Here is a 27,223-nt window from a genome sequence, read left to right as displayed (position 1 = left end):
GGTATGTTAGAATATTATTAGATGTGAAAATTAATTTTTTAAGCTTGAAACCAGTCTTTAAAGCTGAAATATCTCAGGGAAAAAGGTTACATTTCATGTATTGGATTTCTTCAGTCTTCATGTTGCAAGATTTTTTAATCTTCTATTAAATAACATCTGAGGGGGGACAAAAATATAAAGTCTATTTATCAGCTTACTTAAGATATAAAAAGCTTTATCTTTGTATCGAAGGTATACAAAGATTACTGCAGGAAATGTGAATTAAACTTAACAGCAATCCATCTTATTTATTTCTAGATTATCAATGAATAATCTAAGTGGAGAGGAAAGGTTACACACCCTTAAGTTTTATTTTTCTGCTCAACCCTCACTCCCTACTTCCCACTAAATTTTCACTTTATCCATTGAAAGCTTTAGAAGTCCGAAAGATATTAAAGGCAAGAATCATCTCCAGTGATTCAGAGAAAAGTACATCACACAACCGCAGACACACAAAAAACTGACAAGAGACAAAAATGACCTAAGAACTATGTCAAAGAAATGTCACAGACCATTCTCTATGTAAACAAAATATAGCTAGCTATGTTGCAGTCTGAAGCAGTTTAAATAAACCTACTGTAGCATTCATTCAGGATATGTATTCATTATAATTAGGTATATAGTTATCAGTGTGACTGTAATGGTAAAGTATGATGAAGGATTATAAAAGTAACTGTGGTCCCTTCTCAGAAAAACGTTATTAACTGCAATATACCAGGATAAAGGGAGTAGGTAAAACTACAAAACCCTGTGCCTAAAAACAAACATTCAAGGGCACACACTGATATTAAGTACACCGTTCTCTTCCAGGGTAAAGCTGCTATGAAGTGACGTCATTTGGGCTCAAAGGTCTGGTCCTAAATCCTCTTTGCTGTCTTCTTTACACCTCTGGCAAGACATGCAAAACTGACTTACAAGGAAAAAAGGGGCAATCAATGTTAAAGATTCTCGCCTATTCTTAATGATCACCTACAGTTTCCTGCCTTTATCATTTTCACCTCCTCTTCTGATAGTTTCGTAAGTGTTTCACTGCCAGGACCTGTCAGCATTTGTGCCAAGTTTTCGTTGACCACTAGTGGGCATAAAATCTGTCACATAGCATTTCACATACTCTTTGTGGATTTGTTACATTTTCCAGTACAAACACTGCACTAACTGAGCAAGTACTCTGACCCCAAAGAGATTTTTCTGAACCAAATGTTTTTGTATTCTGTAAAAAAGTGAAAAGGATCCCATGATTTTCTCTCTGATAGTATCTAATAGCAGAGGGAATGAACCATTAAAAGAAGACTGATTAGAGACCTTCCAACATTGATTTTGTCAAACATCATTAACAGCATAGTAAATAGAAGAGCAATATTCAGCATGACAGTGTAATGAGGACTTGGTAAAATGTGCTTTCTTCTCTTCCCCTTTTTAGTTTCTCTCACTGAGAGAAGTCTCACTCAATTTAATGCTTAAGCTCCTAACCATTATCATTTTGTATGAATTCATTCCTTTAGCCAATGTACCAAAAATGATTTGATCACGATGCCAAAATGCTTATAGTGATATCATTGATTAACTTTGTAATGGGAGTAGAAAATACTATAAATTTAATCATTGTTTTCAAACAATAATGCATGGAAGAATGCGTTGGAATAAGTCCCATTCCCTATTCTCCTTACAATCATTGTCATGTAAAATATTTAACTTCCAGCTACGCTTTGTCCCAGACAGGATCTTTGTCATTAAAATTAGCGCAGATTTTGATATGTAATATATTCTGTGACATGTCAGGGTGGCACCACTTTGACCTTTTCAGTATTCCACATTTCATTTGGGAGCCTGTTCTTTCTTTTCTGCTTCTGTTACTAATCGAGAAATAGAAGTTGAACAGAGGACCAATCAAACTGGAAATTAGAGACAAAGAGACAAATAAGTACCTGAAATTATAAGTACATGAAATTAATCTCTATTTTAAAAATATTTAAAACCCTACCCCTTCTTAGCTCTTAAGTGACTGGAGAAAACTTAAAAACAAAACACAAAAATAAACAAACAAAAAAAAAACAAAACCAAAAACCCTCAAGCTTTCCTATTTACATTTTCAAAACTTCTGTCTCACACGTCCTCTCAGCCACTGAACGTTTTTCAGAAATGAATGTATCAATTTCTTTCACATCCTTTCCTCAAATGTATTGCTTTCCATTATGCTTATCTTCACATTCATTTAGCTTCCAGTTGTTGGCATCTTATCTTAAACAGGACGTAAAGTACTCAGGAGTTGAGCTGTCCTATGCATTTGTATTCCAGCAGCACAGGGGGAACCTGATTATGTTCTCTTAACACACAGTTTATTAACATAGTGCTGGTAAATTTTGCTAGTTTGTGTGCAGTCTCACACTATGTGATGATTTTTATAAACCTATGTCAACTCTGTAGTCTCAGACCTCATAATTAGATGCTATTCGAGCTTTCCATTTTAAAAGTGTTTCCAGCCCTACGGTTCAGGTAAAAAATATGAGGACAGTGGACAATAGAATTAGGCTGGAAGGGACATTAAGAAATCATTCAATCCACCTCCCAGCCCCAAGGAAGAACTAAGTACACTTATATAACCCCTGGGCAGGTGTTTGTCCAATGCATTCTCCCAGATCCTCAGCAATGGAGGCTCCAAAATGTCCCCAAGCAAGCTAGGCTAATGCTCTAATGTCTTAGCCATTAAAAGGGGCTTTCTTCAAATCTAAATGGAATCATGCTAGAGATTAATTCCATTACTTCTGTTCACATACACTGTATTTGGATGAACAAGGGGTCCTCTACCTTTCTGTAAAAACCATCAGTCTATTTGAAAACATTATTCTCCATCACCTTCCCTTCTTAGTCAACTCTTCTTCAGGCTACCTAACCACCTTGCTCAGTCGCTCCTCACAGAGCACGTTTCCAAGGTTTGTGATTGTCTTTGTTCTTGCTTGCCAAGACTGTCACCTTTGTGAAGTGAGGGTCAAAACCTGTACTGAGTTAAAAGGTTTCACAACTACCAGGTAAATCGGAGGATTACTCAAATTATTTTACAGATGGTATGCCCACGTGCATGTTCCAGTAAAACATGAGGAATATAGGCAGGTTATAATTTACTATCATGTTCAGATCATTTTTTGAGATAGTATTTTCTGACTAGTCGTTCTGCATTCCTTATTGTACAGATCCTTCTTGCTGAAGCACAATGTCTTGCATTTGTCTCTTAAATTGCATGCAATTTTTTTCAGATCATATCTCCAGTTTTGGACTCTAAGAATCTCTTCTGATACACTCCTAGTCCTTCCCATCTTGAAGTCATCTCCAGATTTTACAGGCATATCCTTCATTCCAAGTCTGTCTGGACTAAACATGAAAATATTGGCTAGTACCTAATCCAGCATAAAGCCCTGCCAAACACACAACACATTCTTCCTTTTAAACAGAAACCATTGCTAATTACTCTGAGCAAAGTTTTCTAAATAGGTCTGCATCCAGTCTATGATATTTTCACCTAAATCACAATTCCCAAATTTGCTCAGGACAATACTGCATGTGGCAGCTGAGATAACACTACTAAATTCAAGAGACATGACATCAAGTGCTTCTTCTCCAGCTATAAAGTTGTTATGCTGTCAAAGAAAATTATTAGATGGCTTTGATACTATTTGTTCTTGACAATTCTGCAGTGGCTATTGATCATGTCCCTGTGGTTACATATGATTTACCTGATTATTTATTTCAACATTTTTCTAGGAACTAAAAATTACTTGTCCGGTTTATAATTTCCTGTCTCTCCTCTGCTTTCCTTCTTCAGAACCATTCAAGTCCCTGTTACCCACAATAATGGGTAAGTTGCTATAAGCACAAAGCTTGCCAAAATCAAGTGCTCTAGTAGAGAACAAAAGGAAAAAAAACCAAACAATAAACAAAAGTTATTTTTTATGTTTCCTGGTATTACACAGCTCTTGTAATGTTTAGGATACCCATTCATTATTTTAACTGCTTTGGATTAATATTTAAGTAGTACTATTAATAATAATTATTTAATGAATGACAATTGTCTTTTCTTATTCTGATCAAGATCCAACTGACACAAACTCAGGTCATTGTGATTATCATGAAATCACTGTTGTCATTGCACCCATCTGAAGAACTCTTATATTTCTGGAAATGCGAAATGGTAAGAAAGTCCTGAGCACTTTATTTGCCTACTTTCAGGACTCAGCCAAACTAGCTGGGCTGCAGATGGTTTCAAGCAAAAGTGATTTTCAGCCAATTAACTCCTTGGTGAATGTCTGGGGCAGCCAATCTATTCGCTGCTGTATTTGACACAATAGATAAACCGTCTCTTTTTGGTACAAACTGTGGAAGAATTATCCATGCCTTTGCTAACTCCGGATCAAACCATTGTATTGTAGTCAGCCTTAATTCTCCCATGAAGACATCTAGGATCTGAGAACATTGATTAGAAGCTAGAAACAGAATTTTTATTAATTAATCGATCAAGCGTATTCTATACACTGGTTGCCTACTGGCATGAATTGCTGCGTTTTTGTCTTACTGCCAAATTATGAGTAATCAGTAACCTTTATGGTTCAAGCATAAGTACCTGAAACACACATGTGCTTTCCTATATGATTGAGATGGTCTCTGTATTTACATGTGGTTATTGAAAATGGAAGATTTTATCATATTTTCTCACCCAAGCTGACTTGAAAGAACAAAAGTTCATATGTACCTGCCCTGAAAGTCAAATCCAATAGATTAATCCAGGCTTTCTGAGGAAGGACAGGAAGGCTGTTTGCAATTTTTTTTTTTAAAGGATACTATTTTGTGTCATTTAACACTGTACTTAATGAAAGACCAATTCCACCCTTTTTCAAACCACCTGCTACTCATCATCTCCGTTCTTGCTCTCCCAAACCTACTGCTCCTGAGAAACAGCCATTTTTCAGGCCAGAAATAACGGGGGGCGGGGGGGAACAGATCAAAGGGACTTAAATATACTTCTCATAATAATGCCTGTATTTATATATAAGCACATTCTTTATATGAAGGAAAAATAATAAGGGTATGTCTTTGTACTTCACAGATTTTTTTATTATTTTTCAAATTCCTCAAAAATAAAACCCCTAGATTTATCAGTGCTTGAACAAGGAAAATGAGGTCTCATTGGATTATGATTTTCCTAAGCTAGATCAATTGCATCTCTTCAAACCTGGCTGTAATTCAGCTGGTGGTTGCTTTTTGCTCCTAACTCATCAAAAAGCTCCCCCTTTCCAAAAGGGGCAAGAGACATAAATCTTTTGCCTCTCTCAAGAGTTCTTAAATTACTGCCAGAACTGTCACCTTGGCAGATGCGCAAGCAGCAAAATCATCCATAACCCCCTCCACTTGAGTCCAGGTAACGCGCCTGCAGGTGTCCTGATCACTCTGTGTAGACCTAGGCAGAGTTCAGTGATGCTCTGCAACCCAGCAGCTATAAATACAAAACCTGATAAACATACGCTCACCGATTTCCCTGGAGAGCTGGGTGAACGCCTCCACACCACTCTCTCCGTAGTTGCCTTCGGAAGCCAGCGTCGACACGTAGTTCCACCCAAGGGCCGTCACGATGTCAACCATGGCCTGTGCTTGGTAGGAGTCCGGTGGGACCACTCGAGAGAAAAAGTCATACCTGGTGTTATCGCTCAGTTCTGGAGCTGTAGATGCATAGCTGATTTGAGGTATCTGCAAACAGAATGACAAGTCATTCAAGCCAATCTAATACCATTTTACACTATATACTTGTATGTTTCAAAGGCTTAAAATAGATTATGCACAGGCATTGCACAGAACGGAATATCTTGTTTTAATTAAATCAACTGATCAGAAAGCATCTCAGATTTTGTGAAGTGTCATTCAAGTCTTACTGTATAACACTCTCACCATGAAATAATGCATTCTGCTTTTCTCCAGATGTCATGATTCTTGACATGTAAGTGTAACAACTTCTTTTTTGATCCTGGCTCCGATAGGAACAGATGAAAGAAAAAAAAAAAAAAAAAAAAAAAAAAGGACGAATTCTTACTATTACTACAGAAGATGAAAAGGTCGGGTTTGATGACTGTGATTCTTAAAAATGCTGCACTTAAATTTGATGAGTAAAATGTAGATTATTTCCATTTCATTATTTTGTTTATTTATGTACATGCAAGTGTGCTTTCCCATTTTATTCCTATTTTTCAAGCTCTGTTATAGATTTTTCATTTTCCAGTTTTAATATGGTATTGTGCATGATTTAAGAATATGGAGGCTTTGTAGTTAATACCAAAAGCTATTTAATGAAAAAACATGGAAAAAAAAAAAAAATCTCTGTATACAGTATACATATAGAGAAGGAGAAAGGTTACAAGGATGGTAATCTTTGTACAAACCACCAAAATATTCCTTGTAGAAAAAAACAGACAAAAAAAAAAAACAACAAACAAACAAAAAAACCCAAAACAAAAAAAACCAAAATAAAAAAAAACCACCCAAAAAAACCAAACAAAAAAACAAAACAAAACAAAAAACAAAAACAAAGCAAACCCAAAACACACTAAATAACTGAATACATTTTTAAAATAAATTACTATTTTCATAGGAAAAAAAAATGTAGGGTGATTTTCTATTAACTCTTATCTTGAAGAAATATTTTGGAAATGTCCAGAAGCAGCTATCTGCAAGCAATATTCAATTATTCTGAAAAGTAATTTGGTGCCAGAAAGTTTAATTAACATTTATGCTAACTTAAAAGGGGAATGATTTTCTCATTTAAAAATGGTAAAACTGATCATATAATCACTAGCTTGAAATGAAAGATACTCCAAATATTGCATTGCATTTGTAATCTATATTAATAGCAGGTGCTTAATTCACATCTTACAAAACATAAAATAGTCTTCAAGAAAACAGTCTGAACAGAGTTCCTAAATTGATTCTGTTGAGACCTGAATTTAGCAGTCCCACATAACAGGTGATCTGTTAAATGCTCACTGTCACATTAGATGCTATAGTAGAAGGTTTTAGTGCAACCCTTAGGTCGTGTACAGCACTTCCTTATCAGCACAAACTAGAAAAGGGATTTGAGGCAAATATAAGGGATTCAAAGAGTCTGGTCATTAACCGTGCAAAGACAGCGTAGACTCTTACAGCCTGAAAAAACAGTTTATAGCGTAAGGGATGTCAAAATCATTTCTCAGTCAGAAGCAAACAAAATAAACTCGTATGTATCTTGACTATATCCTTCTTTAAGAAATTTTCTACTCATGGAAACGCCTCAGAATAAATAATCTGAAATGTTGTAATAGTAACAGCCAGAGAGAACACAAAAAAAAGGAAAGGGAGGATCACAGGAAAAGTAATCTAAAGGTCGTATCTCATGGAAATCAGTATTCTTAACACAGCAAAGATCCACCAAGTGAAAATAAAGGAGAAATTGTCCTTACAAAACCTGCCTTGTATAAATTCCCTTTCTTTCAGAAAATGTTTGAAACATCTTTATCTCTTTACAGACAAGAGATTTTGCCCTGTAATAACACAATTATGCTCATTCAGAGCAGATATCATTCCCTTTCTAAATTTGCCCTATCAGTCTCTAAACCAGCCATCTTTTTCCAGATGGAAAAAAATAAAGACAACCTCTGTGATTTTACTCATTGTGCTCCTCGGTGTGCCATTTCACAAATTCTATGGCGTTGTTGCTTTGGTGAAAGTTATTTCATCAATAATGTTCATAAAATCAACACTAGTAAGAGATCTTTTAGACAGATACGTTGTCATTGAAAACCTTCAAGCCTAGACCACAGAGTTATATCCATTAACTTTCTCAGTTCCTGTTTCTCTTCAGGCATGAGATGAATAAGAAATCCTAGATATGTGCTTGTATGAGAGTCATTGGTTCAACACAGCAATGAGGTGTTTCAGATCAATAAGAAATAATTTACATACTATGAAAATCCTTATTTTGGGGCCTTGGAAAAAGCAGAGAAGAGATGCTACTTTCCTACTTTTCAGCTCTTTGTAGTTCAGCTTCTTCCCTAGAGTTATTTCTAATAACAGTGAAAGAAAATGGAAGGTAAATACTGTCCAAACCCGCTACCCTGAAATCATTGGGCACACCTAGTAGGCTTAAATCACCACTGTTTTATAACTTCTGCCAGCTTTTCACTACCATAAAATAACAATATGCCATGTTAAAGTAGGGAGAAAGACACTCTCCAAATAGCAAGCCATCCCTAAGTTTTGAGAAAAATGGTTTATGCAACAGAATATGTAGTTATTTTCCATATTTCTTTTTGTATACATCCCTCATGGTTATAGACAACACTTTATATTCAAGAATTTTCTCCCCTAAACTGCAGATCTCCCACCCAGAAATACCTCATGGATTTCTTTCTGTGAAAGCATTTTATACAAAAGTAAACAGAAACTTCCTTCCTTGCCTGCTTTTAAATGTACATTTGTATACAGGGGGGCACTGAAAAGTAGCTTTAAAATTTGAGCGTTTGGGGTATGTTCCAACTTACACAGTTACTGAAAAGGCTTGGAACAAGACTCAAAGAAATTGTTTGGCATGAGGACAAATTGTTAGGATTTAGTGGTTCAATAATCCATGAATGAAAAATATATACATTAAAATGAAACAACTCTAGTTATGGACTGTAGGTTTAATAAACCATTTTACATGTCCCCAAGTACATTTTACAAGATAGAGCATAGTGCTGCCTAAGCAAGGGAACTGTTATGCTCTATGAATTCAGTAATATGTGCTTTTAAAACTCCCTAAATACAGACTGTATTTATACTTAAAGTTCCACTGGCCCCTTGAGACATAAATTTGCATTTTGAAAGAGACCTGTAAAGGGGTTTTATATTTCTCATTCTAGATTTCTCAATCTAAATTTTCAAAATTAAATACAATATGTGTAACATTTACATCGTATTTAAGTGCTATATAGCACTGTTAATAGCGTATTTCCTTTTCTTTGGGGGAAAAAAAAAAGAAAAAAAAAGGGAGGATTATATAACCACATTTGAATCGGTTCTCACATAACAGCTGTCACATTCACTGACAATGGCTAAAAGCATTCACGTTTGAATGTTCATTGATATTTTTTTCTATTCTTTCCTACTCTATGGGTTTGGCCTCCCATTAACCTATAATCTACTGATAAACACTCGACTTCTAGTGGGTGACAGACTTGAACTCTTTGAAATAATTATACAGAGGAATTCATAGAAGCCTTATTTTAATTGTTATTTTAAGCTTGAGCTATCTGTTAAATGTTTAAAAGCAAACATTTATAGTATGGTGCTTTGAAACAATATCCAGTTTTAGTTATGTACTGGTCTTAATCCTGGTGCATACTGAACCACTGCTGAAACTACCAGCAATCCCTCAGTCCTTAACCAAAGTCAGTGGTGGCTTCATCCCATTCTATCATCCAGTCACTGGCATTGGAAAATTATTCTGCATGCTTAAAAAACCCAAAACAATTTAGAACAAAGAAGAAAAGAAAACAAAGAAAACAATTGCTGATAACTAAGTAGAGCAGCTAATCCTTCAAGATACATTCAAGCCAAAATCAACAGTCAAGAATAGTCTGTTTTTCCTGGATCGTTCTGTATACATCTCCCAGCCGATTTAAAATCTGTCTCTAAAGATCTCCCCTTCGCAGAGGATTAGAGAAAATGGAGCAGTTACTTTCAGAACTAACTGTCCACAAAGTGTGAATGTGGCAGCACTTCAAAGGGGGAGCAATATCTGTACGAGATATCCACCAAACATTACTACAGAACAGACTTCTACTCCCTGATGGAGGTGTGGACAATTTCTGAAGTGCCGAAGGCAGCTAATGTAACTTCTCATTTATTTCAGCCAAGTGGTAAACCACTTTCAGTCCCTTGTACACTGAAAATGAAAGCCACCTACCAGCCCCGAACCCAGGACTATTCATAGGGAAGCATTACCCTGGTTCTGTTTGGTGGGTCCAGTGCTGGGATCCAAACCCAAAACCAGAGAGGTGTTACACTGAGGACAGCAGAGGAAACAACATGACCTAGGGTTGCCCTTCCAGTAAAGTGTCTTCACCACAGCAGGCAGCTCTTAGTATGCCTTCTCTTCAATGGCATGCTGTCCAAGTTTTGGACAGAAGTTCACTGGAACCTTTTTTATTGAGCTTTCAAATCCATTTGCATGCTACATTTGTCAATGTAAAGTATCAGCTGGCCATTTGAAATGCCATCTTCCTTTATAGAGCCTTTCAGCTGAAAGCATGATTTGGGAGCAGAGTAGCAGACAGTGAAACGAGCTAAGCTCATAAGAAAAAAGACCTGAGAAAGCAATCACTGGTAATTTTGAACATCTCAGATTATGAGTTACACTACAGCAGTAACTGCACTGTACAGTCACCCAGAGTAATGGGCTTAAATCACTCGCATCTTCAGTTTCACTACCCACTCAGTCCTATCACTACTAACTTCAACATATCAACTAGCATTTTATCTCCCTTTTCCATTCTCTCACCACTGAGAAGACTTTTTTTTTTTTTTTTTTTGAGGAGTATTAGCAGTAGAATATTAAAAATAGTAATAATTGTAGCTAACAAATTGAAGTCAGTAAACTTTAGGTTAATGATTGCTCAGTATCAACTGGCATTTTACCACCAACTAATAAAGCTTACAAAGGAGTAAAAATGCTTGAAATAAAATTTGACTGTGGAAACACATTTTCAACTTGGTGATTTTTTTGAATTTTAAATGTCTACCATTAATCATTAATGGCCCTGTCTTTTCAAGATTTTTATTCCCTCTCCTGTACAGCAAGAAAGAGCTCTTTGTGAGCACAAAAAACTCACAGAAGTGAAATGAATCCTCAGGGTCTAGATATTGAATACTTGCTGAATGAGAGCTGAGGTCACTATATTTTAGCTATTAGTCACATTTGTAAATTGCCATCAACCAGAGCATCATCTTAGCCTGCTTCCACTTCTGAAAAATGTGTCAGCCTGCAATACAGTAATGCTAAAGTCATTTAGGGTAGACATTCAAGATTCAAAAGTTTGATGAGGCTTAATAACATCTTGCACTAAACCAAACAAGATTAAAAATGTTGTCTTTCGTTACTAACTGTAGGAGGAGATGAAATGCGCCCTGAAACTGCCCATTTCTCTTCACTGACTATAAAGGGAACCTGGGAGATTAATTCAACTGTTGTACACACACTATGTAGAACAATACTGTAAACAGCTACATGAATGTCACAATCCCACTCATTTTGGCCACACATTACTATTAAGACATCTGTGCACAGATAATGATGAACTTCCTTCTGTGATGTCTCCATCTTTCCATCTATGACAAAAACCAAATAGGTCACCTATGCCATCATTAGGGACCTTGTTTCATTCATTTTCAGAATAAACCAACATTAAATCATTCTGGGAAGATATAACACATTAAGACTCAGTAACGCCTTTGGAGATGTGAGATGCCCCATTCAATGCTCAGAGCAGCTGAGCAGGGTGACACCTTGCCAAATCTACCGGCTACAAACCACCTCTGCTAGAGCTGATGCTGTGGAAAAAAGTTTCAGCATACGAAGTTTTCTGATTCAGCCGCTTTCCATGGATTTTACCATGAGGAGGAGCAATCTGTGACAAAATATTTTCCCAGTAGATGTATATATGTATTGACTTATATTTATAAACACATGTAATTCTAAACTGTATTTATTTAGACATATACACTTGAGGGTCTCTCTGTATATTAAGGAGACTCAACCACAGTATTTATCATGTGTCTAGGAACAAATCTTGTTTAGGAATTACCACAGATTTCCACCTCTCCCCCCAAAAATTATGTTCATATCAGCTAGGGAAAAAGCAAGAAAAAATAGGTATGCTTTTCACCTAGATGAATACACTTTAAATTATTTAGTTCAAAAAAAGTTTAGCAGAATTTAAACGCTTTGGAAAGGGAAAGAACAAAAGTATAATCTGAAAGCTGACATCAGCTGATTTAACTTGGAAGGCAGGAATTTTTTTAAATCCATTAGAGCTATTCTAAGTCATTCTGTTTGCAGTAAGTATCATAGCAGCTCCTGTCAAGGGTGCTTGCAATTCATACACCTTATGACGAGGAGCTAATGATAAGGTCATTTCAAACCTTTTGAAAGTTCCCTGTGTGTTTGTATGGGTATTGTGCAAAGATATGGTCTTTGTGATAAAATGCAACATAGCTATTGCTATTTTTCCCCCCCCAAACACAGGGACAGAAGTGATCCATCACACGTAAATGTTTTTGAGCTGGGATGGGTAAATTATTTTACTCTTTCTTTTCACTTCCTATTACTCTTTCACTGCCTTTACTTCTGTTGCCATCAGTTACCTTCTGAAGACATATTCCTGAGCAGAATGTCTCTTCAATGAGCTGCACTGATCTTTTCTCAAGAAAAGGACATAGATGAGAATCAATACAGTATGGTTTGTTGCCAACAAAATTATTTCTGCAACCATCATAGGTTGGTCCAGTATGCGAAAAATTAGAGGCAGATGGAATCGCTAGCCCAGTGGGAATACAGGGATAAAATCAAACACTCAAATCCTCTTTCATTACTGATTTTCTCTTTTTTTTTCCTCAACTACAGACACAGTAATTATCTATCACACCTATCTCTGGTGGTCAAATGGACTAGCAACTACTGTATTCTGAATAAACGATTACCCTAGAGAAAGTAATTTCTTATAGTTAATACACATAGTTGTATAGTATCAGATTATGGGATGAAAAAAATATTAAAGCTCCATTGCATTGCATTGTATCCCCACCAGCCAGAAAATATCTTTCATAAAGTCTAACCAGACATGCTACAGCAAGAATATTTTAGTTTGTGACCTGCTGTGCTGCCCTGGTAGAACAGGAAGTGACAAAGGAGGAATGTGTATAATATAAAGTATTCCAAATTGAGTAGTTTCCTTCCAGTGGGTTGAAGTAGGTCAGGGACTCAATAGAAGTCATTACTTTTAATTACACACAAGGGATACTAAAGAAGAAAATAATAATAGTAATAATGTGATATCACAATCTCCAATCCCATAATAGATGCAGCATCTACAAAACAAATTCACCACTCAGGAAAGTACAGGTCTCTGTGCTGTGTGATGCACTTTAGGGCAAAAACATTAAAAGGATATTTATGCATTACGAACATTTTTACAGCTGAAGCACATCTTGTCACACTGTGCATCGCTGTGTAACTCCAGGAGGATGAGAATCCATCTAAGGACAGCTTGAACTGTCATCAATGTTCTGTGCAAGAGAGTCTATTGATTAATGTTTAACAATGGCATTTGCTCAGTAAGGGAGCTCTACTCTGGTATTTCCACATCATTTTAAATCCTGGGGTTTGCCTTTCTGAAAACCAACTACGTTAAGCAGTTGCACATTAAATTATCCACCATCTGTAGGCAGCCTCTTTCTAAATATTTTAAACCCAGCTGAGGTCCAGGCACTGAATGATAAGCTGAAGAAGCAGCAGATCAAATGAGTAATATTCATACTGAGATCAAATAACAAGGAGGGAGGGGAGGGATGACCTTGAGCTTGGGAATGGCTGTTAGCTCTTCCTTCATAGTTTCTTATGTTCTCCAGTCATCAGATCAAACAGGAAGACAAGGATGGTCAGATAGCTTTAGGGACTTCTTAAACTATTAAAATTCCTTTTCTACTTGTTGGGGAAACCCACACTTAATTATGTGTATCGATATGTTAGACCTGTGTCAATCTCTGGTGCACACAGTATGAACTCTGATATTTCAAAGCTTTTTTAGCCCTACTTTCCTCATTAGAGCTTGTCATGTCAGTGTCTGCAAGTGTAATCTCTTTTGATGAGTTTGAGAAAAATATACAAAGATGTGCATTACTTTTGGTCTGAACTAACAAAGCCAACTTTTTATTATTATTCAGCAGTAATAAATTTACCTAATAGCTCATAAAGTATTCCTCAGTCCAGATCAAGATTCTTTTACATTCATTTACTAATTAGTACCATAGAGAGCACAACAGGCAACTTCAGAGACTCACCCGTGGGGACACGCAGTTGTCCACAGCAATTTTTCTGATTACAGAGACCATCATTATGGAAGAAGAGGGTGCTCTCAGCAGGATGCAAGATGGGTGCTCTGCTTAATGGACAATTCTGATCTTTGCATTCACTTTTTCATGCTGCAAGGCCACTTCAGCTTACACCACTGGCTGAGCAGCAGTACTATCCTTTTCCTATCCATGCTGTCAGCTTAACATCACGAGATACAAGTAACTGAAAAATGTCGTGAGAAGGGAAAGCAAATTTTGGTTTGGTCACAGCTCTCTCCACATTTGCGGACAACGTTAAAATATGTAAATGGGGCTCAGCTGGCCAGGCACACAGGCCCAGTGCTTTAGCGGGTGCTTTCACATGTTCTAGGGTATGCTGCTTACACTTCGGCTGCAAGCCCAGAAAGCCCAGCTTTCCTGTAATCTGTCTGCCCCACGCTAATGACTTGGATACCTCATATCAGACTGCATTAAGGGAATCCTTATGATTCACCATAGCTAGGGATTCCTTCTGCAGCATAGGCAGTTCATATGGGATTAAAAGCACCATTTTAAATCCATATATTACAGACTTGGAAGAAGAGAAATGAAAGGTGTCCCTTTTTGTGTGTGTTCAGATTATTTCTCTTCATTTCTTAAAACAATCAGGCTTGGCAGTTAAACAATTTTACCTTGAGTTTTTAACCTTAAAAGTTACAAGAAGAAAACATTAGCCAGTCTCAGGCCATTTCCAAAAAAATTAAATGTTTCCTGTATTACCACAGTGAGATGCTAAGTCCAGTTGCTACTGCTAGAAAAGTTGAAGAAAAAAAATGCAAAACATTTCCAATCAGAGTATTGGAAGTTATCTATGAATTAAGCTCTGAAGCCCATGCGAGTGATATCCAAGCCTTCCTTTCTATTCAAAATGTACTTTATTTTAAAATAGTAGGGTGGCTGTGGAAAAAAGGCATCCTCCTCCATATGGTTCCTGAACACCATATGGCGAAGTCTCTTCTTTTCTATCATTATTACCAGATTTCCCTTCTGATTTCTGACTCAAACACTATGGTTTATCAGTACATAGATCCATGGATTATCTTATCAAAAGGATCATGGCAAGCAGACAGATGAAAATCCAGGCAACCCAAGTGAGAGCACAACAGCATATATACAAAGTAGGACTGCACTGCCACTGGTCTGAAGACTGTCTGCAACAGCTCCTACAGAATTTTGGAAATTTGTGAAAACATAAATATTAAAATCCATGACCTGGACAGGTACATTGGAAATGAAAAATTCACCAGGGTGGGGAGAACAAAACAAACCAAAAATACTGATTACATAAATTAATCATGTGATCAAAGCGATTTCAAAGAAAGTGTTTTGTTTCCTTGTGTTTCCAGCATCAGAGTCTGGAACCCTCAAAAGTACAACCTGGCTGCCAATGGGCTATCTTACTTGGCCCTTTCAAGAATTCCAGCCTTGCACCATAAAAAGGTGGATGTAAGTGCATTATCTATCATTTGGGGATTGTTCTTAAGAATAACTAACACAATCTCAGCCTAGAAAAAAAAAGCCTCTTAATATGCACTCAAAAGTACATTGTACAAAGTACAAAACTACACCTTGTCCCCTCCCTCCATCAAAAAAACCTATATTGAAACCTGCATGTCCAAGCTCATGCAGCAACTTTGTACCCACTGTTTCCACCAAGGCATTTTGCTGACAGTCTTTGGGGACTTCAAAAAGTGCACGGTGCTTTGGAGACTGCTTTCAGGAGTAAGATTGTCCTGAACATCAGGAATCACAGAAGAAATTCTTCTATTTCTATATAAAAATATTTTTATGTATGTATAAAATATGTACACAGATGCACACACATATACCACGTGTTGGTCCATTTTTCTCCCCTTTATGACACAGTAGTTAGTGGTTTTTACTTCCTCACTGGGGAGGCTACCCAAATCTTGTTTCTAAACTGATATTGTTACTGACTCAAATTAAGTAAGATGAATTTTAAGAAAAGCACAGCTTGAAGGAAGTAAGATCACTTGAAGAAATAGAGAGATCTTGCAGAGGTTTCCTACCTGTACAGCAGTATATTCTTAGCTTCTCCATTTAATACAGAGAAATAGAGTATTGGGGAAAGCTTTCTAAAAATAGTTCAATGCTATTTCTTATTGAACGGTTCCGTATTTCCTATACGTATAGACAGGTACTTTTCCCTGACATTTTTCCCCTTTCTTCCTATAACTCATACTTACTTTTTTCCCCTCAGACATTTCAACAACTTATAGTTCCCTCCTGCTATCTTCTTGATGTTTTCTCTCTTTCCTCTATGTGAGCATCTCCTTCTTCCCAGATATGCCTTTTCCTTCACACCTGGTTTCCCTATCTCTTCTCACTCCCTCCTCAACCACAACTTAACTGAAGTGAGAAGGAAGAGTGGACAGTGATTAGTTTCTAAAGAGCTGATTTAGGATTTTCTGTTCCAGCTCTGCTTCTCCCCTTCAGCAGCCTACGGTTCAGAGATAGTCAGTGTTTCCACTTGGCCCAGTAGAAAGGGCAAAGGGAAACCCTTCTTCTGTGAAATAAGCCTGAACAGGGTCATTCCTCACTCTCATCTACCGAGTAAGGCTTCCTTCCCCATAATAGGCATTTTTGCTCTCTGACTGCAAGGGGAACACATCCACAAAGTCAGCAAAAGAACTATTTGATGTAGGAAAAAAGCCTATATTGGATGAGCATTTCACATCATTTCTGCAAATTCTCCTTCTCCCTATTTTTATTTATTGCAATTTAAGTATAAATCAGTTTACTGTTATCACCACCATACAGCCTTGTTTGATTGCTAGCCTTAGCCTTCCTGGCTAGTGCGATGGAGATTTCCTCCCTAGCTGTGACTCTCCAATATCTCTAAGTCCAAATACAGATGATATATAAGTCCTTTTGAAGGTTCTTAAAAGTCCTCCTCAGTTAGCTTGATCCTGTAAGTCTGGCCCCACCATGAACGCCCTACTTCAGCAGCTCAGCAGGATGCTGAAAGAAGAGGGTGTGAGGAGCTTTCAATAAGCTCAAAAAGCTCCCCCACTCATTTTTTCCCATTTCAGCAATCCCAGTAACACCCCATATTTAGTCAGAGGCAGGGCTTGCTAACAACCACTTTATGCTGGCCTGCGAAGCAGCTCCCCTGCCTGCCTTCATGCCTACAATTGTCAGCACACCTTTGCCACACAGCACAGCCAGGCAGTGCTTCAGCAGGCAGCCAAGGGAACCTTGGCCCTGGGTCTCCATACAAACCTTTGCTTTCACCTAAAGGGAGTGAAAATGATCACGTCAGCCCACAACGTATTTCACAGAATTCAGTGGCTTTATTTGGCTAGAACAAGAAAGCAATTGGTCCTATTCAGACCAAATACTGGGAACCTTTATATGCTCAGACTGCTGAAAATGTTTCCTTTGACTGATGCAAAACACCTGGTTTTCAGCTTGACTATCGATCTTTTTAAGAGAACCCCACATTTACCAGAGAGCGTTTCAGTCTGCAGCTACTGTGTGCAGTGCATTGGTGTACTGATTAGTAGTCTTTGGAAACCTCCTTTTGTATACTGTGCACAAACAATCTGTATTAGGAACTAGAGTACCACTGTACCACTTCTGAATACTATAGCAGCTTTTGATGAGTGAACATCTTTTATTTTGAAATTGTCCTCCCTCAGTCTGTTGCTGCATATGTTAAAAGACCCCATCAAATACAAAATTACACTAGACTAGATTTAAAAGTGTCAAGTGCATTGAATAAACATTGGAGACATCAAAAGCCTCAGTGGATGCTCCTGATGACAAGTGGTGTGGGAATACCAGCCTGTGCTGAGCCTGATACAATTCCATTTCTATCCACTTATTGAAATTGCTTCACAGATATATTTTTGCATATCAGTGTCACCTATCCACTTCCAGGCACTGGAAGAGTTGGTTTAAAATTGCCAACTGAAAGAAATCAACATATTTTTCCATGGAATATCAATGTCATTTATCCCTCTTTCAAAAAAAAAAAAACCACACAACTTTGAAGCTTTTTTTTTTTTTACGTCTTTAGTCTGTCTTCTCTTTCACAGTTTGTAGATCTTACTTTTTAATCATAAAGGCAACAAAGAACCAAGGTTTATTGGAACAGAATTTGTGGGCTCTGTCTGGCACATGGGCTGCCTATGCAACATATGATGAAGTTTATCACCTTGGAATGGGATTCATATGATACTTCCTGAGCTAGCTAGTAGGAAATACTAAGCAAGAGATGTGTCCAAGATCACATTTCTTTGGTGTAGGTGGAACCAAGACTGCAGTTAATAGCCCAAAACCATATTCCACACATAAAAGTGGTTCACACCAGTTCTAAAAACATGTCTAGGGAAGAGGACAACGTTGCCATGTCTATTTATTTTTTAAAGAAAACTAGTTGCCACAGAACCCACATTTGTCCACTTGCATCTTCACTCATAGTTGAGAGCCCTTCCTTTGTGTAGGGCTGACAACTTCCCTCAAGTCCCTTTCCTCTAGGTGAGAAACCAATACAAGAAAGGGTTATAGCAGAAGCCAAAGTGTGAAACATGGCTCTTATGTCACCATCAGCACACATACAGCCTGAACCAGATCTCCCAAGGGATTGCGCTAACACTGGCCAGACTGAGATGGGGAAGACCTCACGGTCCCATGGCAGCAGGACCCTGCGTGGATGAGTTGCCTAAAGCTGGAGAACAAAAAAGTGCAGCAGACATAATTGCACAGCTCTGCAATATATCTGAGCTGGGGCAGGTCCCAGGATCTGGTCTTCACTTCTTGAGGTACCTTTGACACTGAATAAAATATTATTTGTAGGCGATAAGCTAACTGCCAAGGTGGAAGCACTTGTGGGGAAATGCAATCACAGAACACAATGCTAAGAGAACTTTACTGGCCCAAATTAGACACCAGAAGTTTCACAGATCCAAGAACATCTTTACAGATCACAGACTGAGATGTCTGAGTGCCACTTTAGGCACATAAGAGGGTTGTGTGAGGTCTTATTTTATCTGGGCTAGGTAGTCCAAATATAACTCTTCAGATTTATGAAAATGATTAACAGGTCCAGCTGAATTATGCGGTTTCCAAACAAATCTGCAAATCTTTGGTGTCAGATTTCTAAAGAACTGTGATTTCACTCCCTATCAGGATGAGAGAAATTTCTGCCTGACAGAATTCCCCATACAATTGAATTAAGTTATTTTCTATACATATGTACATCAGAGTCTTATCTATCATTTCTGAGCATTTTTCCCTGCACACTTTATAATATATATCCTTTCCACACACTTCATTTGTCTGAGCCAGCAATTAACAATATCTTACTCAAGAGAGAATTTTGGCTTTATATATGCAGGTGTCACAACAGTCAGACTCTAACAAAAAGAGTGAATTGTTTCAAATACACTTCTTCATGTACAGAATAAATAAGAGTAAAAACAGAGCTACCACCAGCACCTGTGCTGGTGGCCAATAGCCCCAGATTCCCTCTACCACCTAGGGTGTCAAAGCGAAGGGCACCTTCAGAGCCCGCCTCACCCTTTGCACAGCCTGGTGGACACAAGCCTCAGGGCTGGAGTCTCTGGAGCCCGCTCTGTCCTGCAGCTGACTGCAGAGCAAAACCTTATTTTCAGACAGGCAGTTGGGTGCAGGAACCCAGGCCCTTGCATCCCATGCTTTGACTCACCAGCCAACATGTGGGCTCCTCACCCCAGCACAGCCTCCCAGGAGGCAGGACACAGCAGGCAGGAGCAGAACGGCTCACCCTGCTATGGCGGATGCAAAGGCTTTGCATTTTTCTTAGTATCCCAAGAATGAAACCTCCCTCTGAGCTTCTGCAACTCAGGTGGGGTGCTCACACTGCTGCCCCTCCGCTCAGTCTTGTGGGATCACAGCCAGGGGTTGCACCGAGAGAGCATGAACTTTCCTTGTAGTCAGGGATATGCCAGTGAGAACGAGACACTAAGTGAACGGGTAGTGCTATCGCTTTAAGGCCTATAGATTAAGTTCAAGGGTCACAAAAAAGTTCAGCAAATACTGGTAGCTGGCTAGACAGGAGATCATTTAAGTCTTTGCACAAGAGCTAGGCCAGCCACGTTATACCATCAGCTTTTCCACATGGTGATTTTTATTTTCCCCCTCCAACACCAGGACTGCTCACTTCAAACCACAAACTACTGATGTTATTAGTGGCATTTTCTCAATTTTTCCTAAAAGCAAAGAAACAAACGGAAAAACCCTCTTCAGACCTCTGTTTCACAGTTTGGATGTGTACATGTCACACAATACAGAAACCACTACCAAGAAGCCTTTCTGCATGGAAATTACCAGGTTGCCTCCATACTACCATTCCACCATAGACTTTGGAAATCTCAGCTCTACAGAAGAAACTTCCAGAAAGATAATTAACAATCAGCCTCTCCTTACCACAATTCTTGAAGCTATAAAACAAAACTAATCCATATTTCCTTTGATCCCTAAATTGACTACTCAAGAAATAAGAGGCTCAAGTCCCAAACTCTGTCAGTTCACTATCCAATTGCTTATTAAGATCAAGGAAGCTTTTCACAGACATGGAATTTTACCTGAAAGCAGCAGCTGAAGAATCAGAATCAAACAGATGATCAAAAATGTGATCTTCTCACACACACCTTTTTTAAAGCTTCTATATACACGCCTACATATACTCAAGGAATAAGAAGCACTTGAGATTCTTCTCACACTGCATCAATTTCCACATCTTACCTCACTTGAGCTCATACCTGCTGCAGAAATAAAATTTAAGAAAAAAAATTAACACGCTCAAACCTAACAGTTAACAATAAATTTCTGGTGCATAGTCAGAATGGGTTAATTTGTTTTATCTGTTTGGAATGCAAAAAGCAGCAAGTTAAATACTGAACTCTCTCTCAGAATGTGAAAAATATATTATCCTTTTTATTGACTGTAAACATTCAATCTAAAGAACAGTTGGAAGGTAGAGTCTGGAATACCTGCTTTGATTAGTCAACAGATGCTCTACAGAGTCAAAACTTACTTACTCCCTGAATTTTGACTTTTATTGTTAACTCAAACAATAATAAAATAGAAACCTAATCTTTTTTTTCTTTTTTTTTTTTCCCCCCAACTGACTACAGCTGCAGCAGCTTTCTAAAAACTATCTCTGCCCTAATACTTGATTATATCTGCTTCAGGGAAAGTTTCCTGTATCTCGGATAATTTCCACCTGCTTGTATGAGTCACCCGTTAGTACAGCTGCTTCTTAATGGTAGTGCCTTGCAGCTGAGATAAGAGTGAATTCAACAGCTAAAGATCAAGAGGTGATTTGATAGTCTAACACATTAGTTTCTTCCACTGACAGAAAACTTATTTCCTTATATAAATAAAATCATGACATGATCCAGTAGCTAAAATGAGGAAAGTAAAAAATTAGGACTAGAAAGAAGATAAAGATATTTAATGCTGAAAGTAACAAATAACTGGAAAACTGTGCTGAACTCTGCTTCTTGCTATCTACTGTAAGATAGCAGAGTACAGAGCCAAGATTTCAGATCAGCAGACTTCAACTTATTCAGGAAACTGCTGGGTGTGATCCTATGGCAGCTCTGAAAAGTAAAAGAGTTCAGCAAAGTTGGCAGGTCTTTCAGACAGCATCCTGCAAGTGCAAGAGCAGTCCTTCCCAATATTCAGGAAGATCAGCAAACTTACCAAAAAATCCGCATGACTGAGCAGGGAACTTATGGTGTAGAGGCATTAAAAGGCAATATACAGGAGGAAGATGCAGGGACCAGGTACAGGAATTCAAAAACATTGCTTGGGCAGGCAATGACTGTGTCAGAAAAGCCAAAGCTCACCTAGAGTAGAAGGGAGATCAAAAGCAGCAAAAAGAGCTTCTACCAATACATTCATAGCAAAATGCTGAACAAGGACAATGTGGGCTCATTGCTGAATGTGGTGGGTGATTTAGTCACAGCAGACACAAATAAGGCAGAGATACACAATACCTTTTTTTCTCTAGTTTTCACCAACAAGGTTTCTCAGGCCTCTCTGCTTAGTGAAAGGGTTCACAGAGGAAAACAACTTACAGTGGATGAGAATCAAGTCAGGGATTACTTGAGATAAATCATCCTGTGCACACCCATGGACCCTGTTAGGCTGCAGCCAAAGGTTCTGACAGAATGAGCTAATATCCTTGCAAGATCACTCTCTATCACTTTTGAAAGGTTATGGAGACTGGGAGAGGTGCCCCATGACAGGAAGAAAGCAAATGTTGCACCCCAGCTTCAAAAACGGTGAAAAGGGGAACTACATCCAGATTGACCTCACCTCAGTCCCTGGAAAAATCATGGAGCAAGTCTTCTTGGAGTGCATCTCTGGACACATGAAGAAGATGACTGGAAGCAGCCAGCATGGATTTACTGAGGGCAAATCACGCCTGACCACCCTGATTGCTCTCTACAGTATAGCGACTGGGTCTGTGCTCAAGGTGAGAGCAGGGGATGCCATTTACCTTGTCTTTAGCCTTCGATACTGTATCCCACAGTATTCTTATATTCAAGTTACAACTTTACAATCTGGTGGTGAACAACTGGACAGGTAAATATCCAGTTGGAGGATCAGGAGAGGGTCATGACTAAAGGGCCATACCCCATCTGGAGGCTAGTAACCAGTTGACTACCACAGGCGTCTATCCTGGGACCCACCCCGTTTAACATTTTTACCAGTGACCTGCAGGTCATTGAGACAAGAGAGTGCCCTCTCATCAAGTTTGCAGATTACACCAAACTGGGGGAAACAATGGATATGCTGCAGGGCAGGGCTGTCATATAAAGGGACCTAGACAGGCTTGAGGAACAGGCCAACAGGATCCTCATGAAATTCATCAAGGACAAATCCAAATCCCTGCACTAGGAAGGGAGAGCTCCTTGCAATGATACTGACTGGGAACTGATGAATGGGGAGCAGCTCTGCAGAAAAGGCACTGGGGCTCTGGAAGACAGCAGCATGAGCCAGCGGTACCCTGGCAGCAAAGAGGACCAGCAGCATCCTGGGCTGTAGTAACAGGAGCAGTACATCAAAGGACGGGATTATCACCCTCCACTCATCACTTGTTAGACCACATCTGGAATACTGTGCAAAGTCTTGGGTCCCCCAGTACAAGACAGATAAGGATAAACCAGACCAAGTTCAGCAAAGGGCCGCCATGATGGTTTGGAGCTGAAGGTCTTGCCCTGTGAGGAGAGGCTGAGAGAGCCGGGATTGTTCAGCTTGGAGCAGAGCTGGCTTGAGGGGAACTGAACAACAGCCCTCCAGCATCAGAAGATGCAGCCAGACCCCACAGCCATGCATGGTGGCAGGGTGAAAGACAACAGGGAAAAGTTGAAACAAGAAGAGTTCAGACTGATATGAGGAGAAACTTTTTCACCATAAGGACAGTCAGGCAGTGCAACAGGCTGCCCAGAGAGTCTCTCTCCATCTTTGGGGGTTTTCAAGACCCAGCTGGATAAAGACCTGAGCAACTGGTCTGGTCTTATAGGTGACCTTACTTTGAGCAAGAGGCTGGTTCATCCTACATCACTGGTGACAGGCCTGAGCTTTGAGTTAAGTTGTCCTCGGTGCTCTCTGTAGAAGAGAGCCTCTCATGAAGAGAGGCTGCAACTTCCATTAGGTAATTCACATATAAATGGACCGATAAACCTCCAGTGGAGACCTGTTTGTCTCCAGTGACTGCAGACAGAGCTTAGGTTAAAGTCACAGCCTCAATAATATTCAGGTATCTTTCTGTGCACCAAAGAACCAGCAAATATTTGCCTCAATTCTTGTTTAAATTTAGAATTTAAATGGAAGTAAGTATTATCTGACCTAATTTTAGTCCTTCTCTGTGTCCTGACAGAGGAAAGTAAATATAACACAGTCATTGCAAACATGCAAGATCCTAAACCTGTACAGATTTTGTTGCTACCTTAAGAATTGCAGCTGTACAGTCAGGTGTTGGGTTACTTTCTCTAAGACTTCCTATGGGAAAAAGAAGGTATATTAAATTTAATTCAGTAAATCATGAAAATTATAAAGGAGATTTATAAAATATTGCTGAACCTTAAAAAGCAAACAGACATGAAAAATGTCATAGTAAATAAAGAGACTGTATGGGCAAGAATAGCATGCTGCGACAGCACAAAAAGGGGCATTTGCATTGAACCAAGAAATAAACTCCCACAATTTCTTAAAATAGGCATATATGCACATGCACAGAGTATCAGAATAGACCGCAGCAAGAACTGAGGTTCAATTTCTGTCGGTAAGTGAATCCGCTCCACTCTGCAGCAGCCCCAGTGGTGCCCCTCACTATCAAAATGCCACGGAATTTCTTGGCTCCTTATGCACCCAGGTTTTGATCCCATAATACGGGCAGTAAGGTAAGGCATGTGTGCACCTCTCTCTGCTAAGGTCCAGTTTCCAGAGGTACATGGTGTTCTCACATGAGGGGCACCACTAGCCCTAAAGACCACTAGGAAAGTGAAAGATGTCTTCCAAGTCTTCCTTCTCTTTTTCATATACAGAAGCAGTGCCTTATTGAGAATGACAGTCTTCACCACCTAGAAAACTCAAGATATTTTAGCAACATGTTGTTTACATATTTGTAAAAAAAAATAAAATGTTTTTTTGAAGCACACATCAGTTCCATCGACCAGCTAAAAAGGTCAATTTCACTACAGCAAGGAGACGAAAAACCTTTTCTGTATCTTTGCCCTTTCAACATCATTTTGAAGATATTCTTTGTGAAAAATGTCCATCTCATCTAATCAATTTCTTTTTCTTAAATACCACTACATTAAAGAGCTCTGGGACAATTTTATTAATTTTTATAAGCATTTACCTCTTCCTTAAGAATACATAGTTTCAGATTTATTTTGCTTTCCAACCTCAGCCTTTACAGCTACTGTTCCAGCACAAGTGCCACTTCAGTTCTAGCCTCCCCAACACAATGAGCCTTTGCTGGTGCTGTATGTCCCAGACCACAACAAAAGCTCTGTGGGTAAGTCACTGTGAAAATAAATAAGGGACTGGTTCCTAAATCTTTCTGAAGGCAAGAAAGAACATTTACTTGTTATTATGGTTACCATCTATAAAGCAAGAATAATTCGTCATTAAGATATAATGCTCCCTTTGCCCTTTATCCATCTTTCAAGAGTGACAGAACATGTTACCAAAATGGTCTTAATTTTGTCCAAGGCAAGAACGTTTTGAAAGAAATACTCTAAGAAATCCCCAGTCTTTGTAATTAGAAATAAAATTTCTGTAATTCCTTTAATAAAGCAACATATTAAGTATGCTACAAATAAATCAAATAAATTACCATTTTTAATTAGGCATAACAAACAATTAAACAGATGACATTTAAAATTAATTTTCTCTACTGGAGGGAACACGATTTAAATCGGTGCTGAGCCCAGCACTCTCCTTGTGGATATCAGTGACATTCAAAACCATCATAACAGTTTCAGAGACAAGTCTATTTCCGTTTTTCTGTATTTGAGGGTTCACTTTTAAGCCAGTTTTTTTTTCAATTACCAAACTTCCCTAGAAATGCTTCATGTCTTAAAGTTTCTGCTCAGCTCCATAGTATGTAATTGCTGAACAGCTGCACAGTCATACCAACCACTGATAAAAAGGCATTACAAACTTCTAAGCAAATCATATTTATAATGCATAATATTCAAGGCCAAAGAAAATCACTAGTACTTCAAGGCAAACTTCTGAAAATAGGGCAAGAGCATCTTGGGAAAGTTGATGGTAAATACTGCGCAGCAATGAAAAGATGCAGCTGTCTAAAACATAGCTCCCGTTCAGCACACTGAAAAGAGAACTACCTTACTTTCGACTGCACTTTGTTTCCCAAATTAAAGCATTATCTACAGCTAACTGCTGCAAGGACTGGAGTAAAAACTCTTAGGACTCCCGTCCAGCAAAGAGTAGGTACCTTCAGGAGGTACGCAATTCTGAACAAATGGGTTGTCTCCCTGACTTCATATATGTAAATACCTCAAAGATTAGACCCTGTGAGATATTTCAGGCAATCCAGAAGCCACAGAGGAGATGCTCTATTTCCTACTCTGAAAGCTTTTCCTTAATCCTTCATTTGTAATGGTGTAAGCAAAGACTGAGTCTGTTGAAATCAGCAGAGTAAGGCACTGTAAAACTAGTAGAAAGGAAATCTAGCAGGTGCACATTTCACTTGCAAGCTTTACTTAGCAATTGCCATCACATGCATACACATATTCTGCAAAGCATCAAATCCTAAAAACAAAGCAAAGACGTTTCATATTCACTAAAAGGTGACAGACGAGTTTTTAGAGACTGCAAAATACAATAGAGCATTTCACCCAGAAGATCATTTTCAAGAAAAATGCAAAGCCCAAAATGAGAACATGAATTTCATTTCTGTTCTGATTCCTGAGAGAACTAAATGTAGAATGGTACCTTCCTGCTTAGACCCTATGTGTGACTCCTATCAGCAGAAACGAGCGCGATGTATGTGCATTGAAGGTAGAACAATTCTGGGTCTGTATATGCAATCTGGAATGTGAGAAGGTAGCAGTGGATTTGCTCTAAATTAAAGAAGTGGGAAGCTGAAGGGGCCATTTTTGTAGCTAGCACAGCGCTAGAGACCTTAAATGGAAGATGTAGTTGGAGAAAGCTATTTGTGACATATGTTAGCTACATCAGTCAATTTAAGACTATAGCTAGTCTGCTTTATGTATATACATATATAAAAATATATGTCCAAAAAGATCATACAAAGAAAAGAAAAAGTTTTTAAAACATTAGAATTATGACATAAATAAGTCTTTGTGCTTGGGGAAAAGCCTCAGGGGAACAGTTCTACAGACAAGCCCCTGCAAGGAAAATGCTTCCAGGGAATGCCTCCCTAGACAAATCTCCTGCAAAGCAGAAAGCCTCTGGCAAAATGCTTTTGGTAAAATGCTTCTGAAAGATGATGACTCTCTTGACAAAACCT

General features: G+C 38.5%; 1 protein-coding gene across 5 annotated transcripts in view; it reads right to left on the bottom strand.

The window, feature by feature from the left end:
- The window catches only part of GRM8 (glutamate metabotropic receptor 8), a 358,666-nt gene that overhangs the window by 284,058 nt on the left and 47,385 nt on the right, over nt 1-27,223 (bottom strand). For all 5 annotated transcript variants that reach the window (XM_049814189.1, XM_049814188.1, XM_049814193.1 and 2 more), the window contains one exon: nt 5,556-5,772. In XM_049814189.1, the coding sequence (XP_049670146.1) occupies nt 5,556-5,772 (217 nt within the window). The remainder of the gene's footprint in view (nt 1-5,555; nt 5,773-27,223) is intronic.

Source organism: Accipiter gentilis, chromosome 11 (assembly GCF_929443795.1).
Source record: "Accipiter gentilis chromosome 11, bAccGen1.1, whole genome shotgun sequence".
Classification (NCBI taxonomy): domain Eukaryota; kingdom Metazoa; phylum Chordata; class Aves; order Accipitriformes; family Accipitridae; genus Astur; species Astur gentilis.
This window is presented reverse-complemented; position numbering and strand designations above follow the sequence as displayed.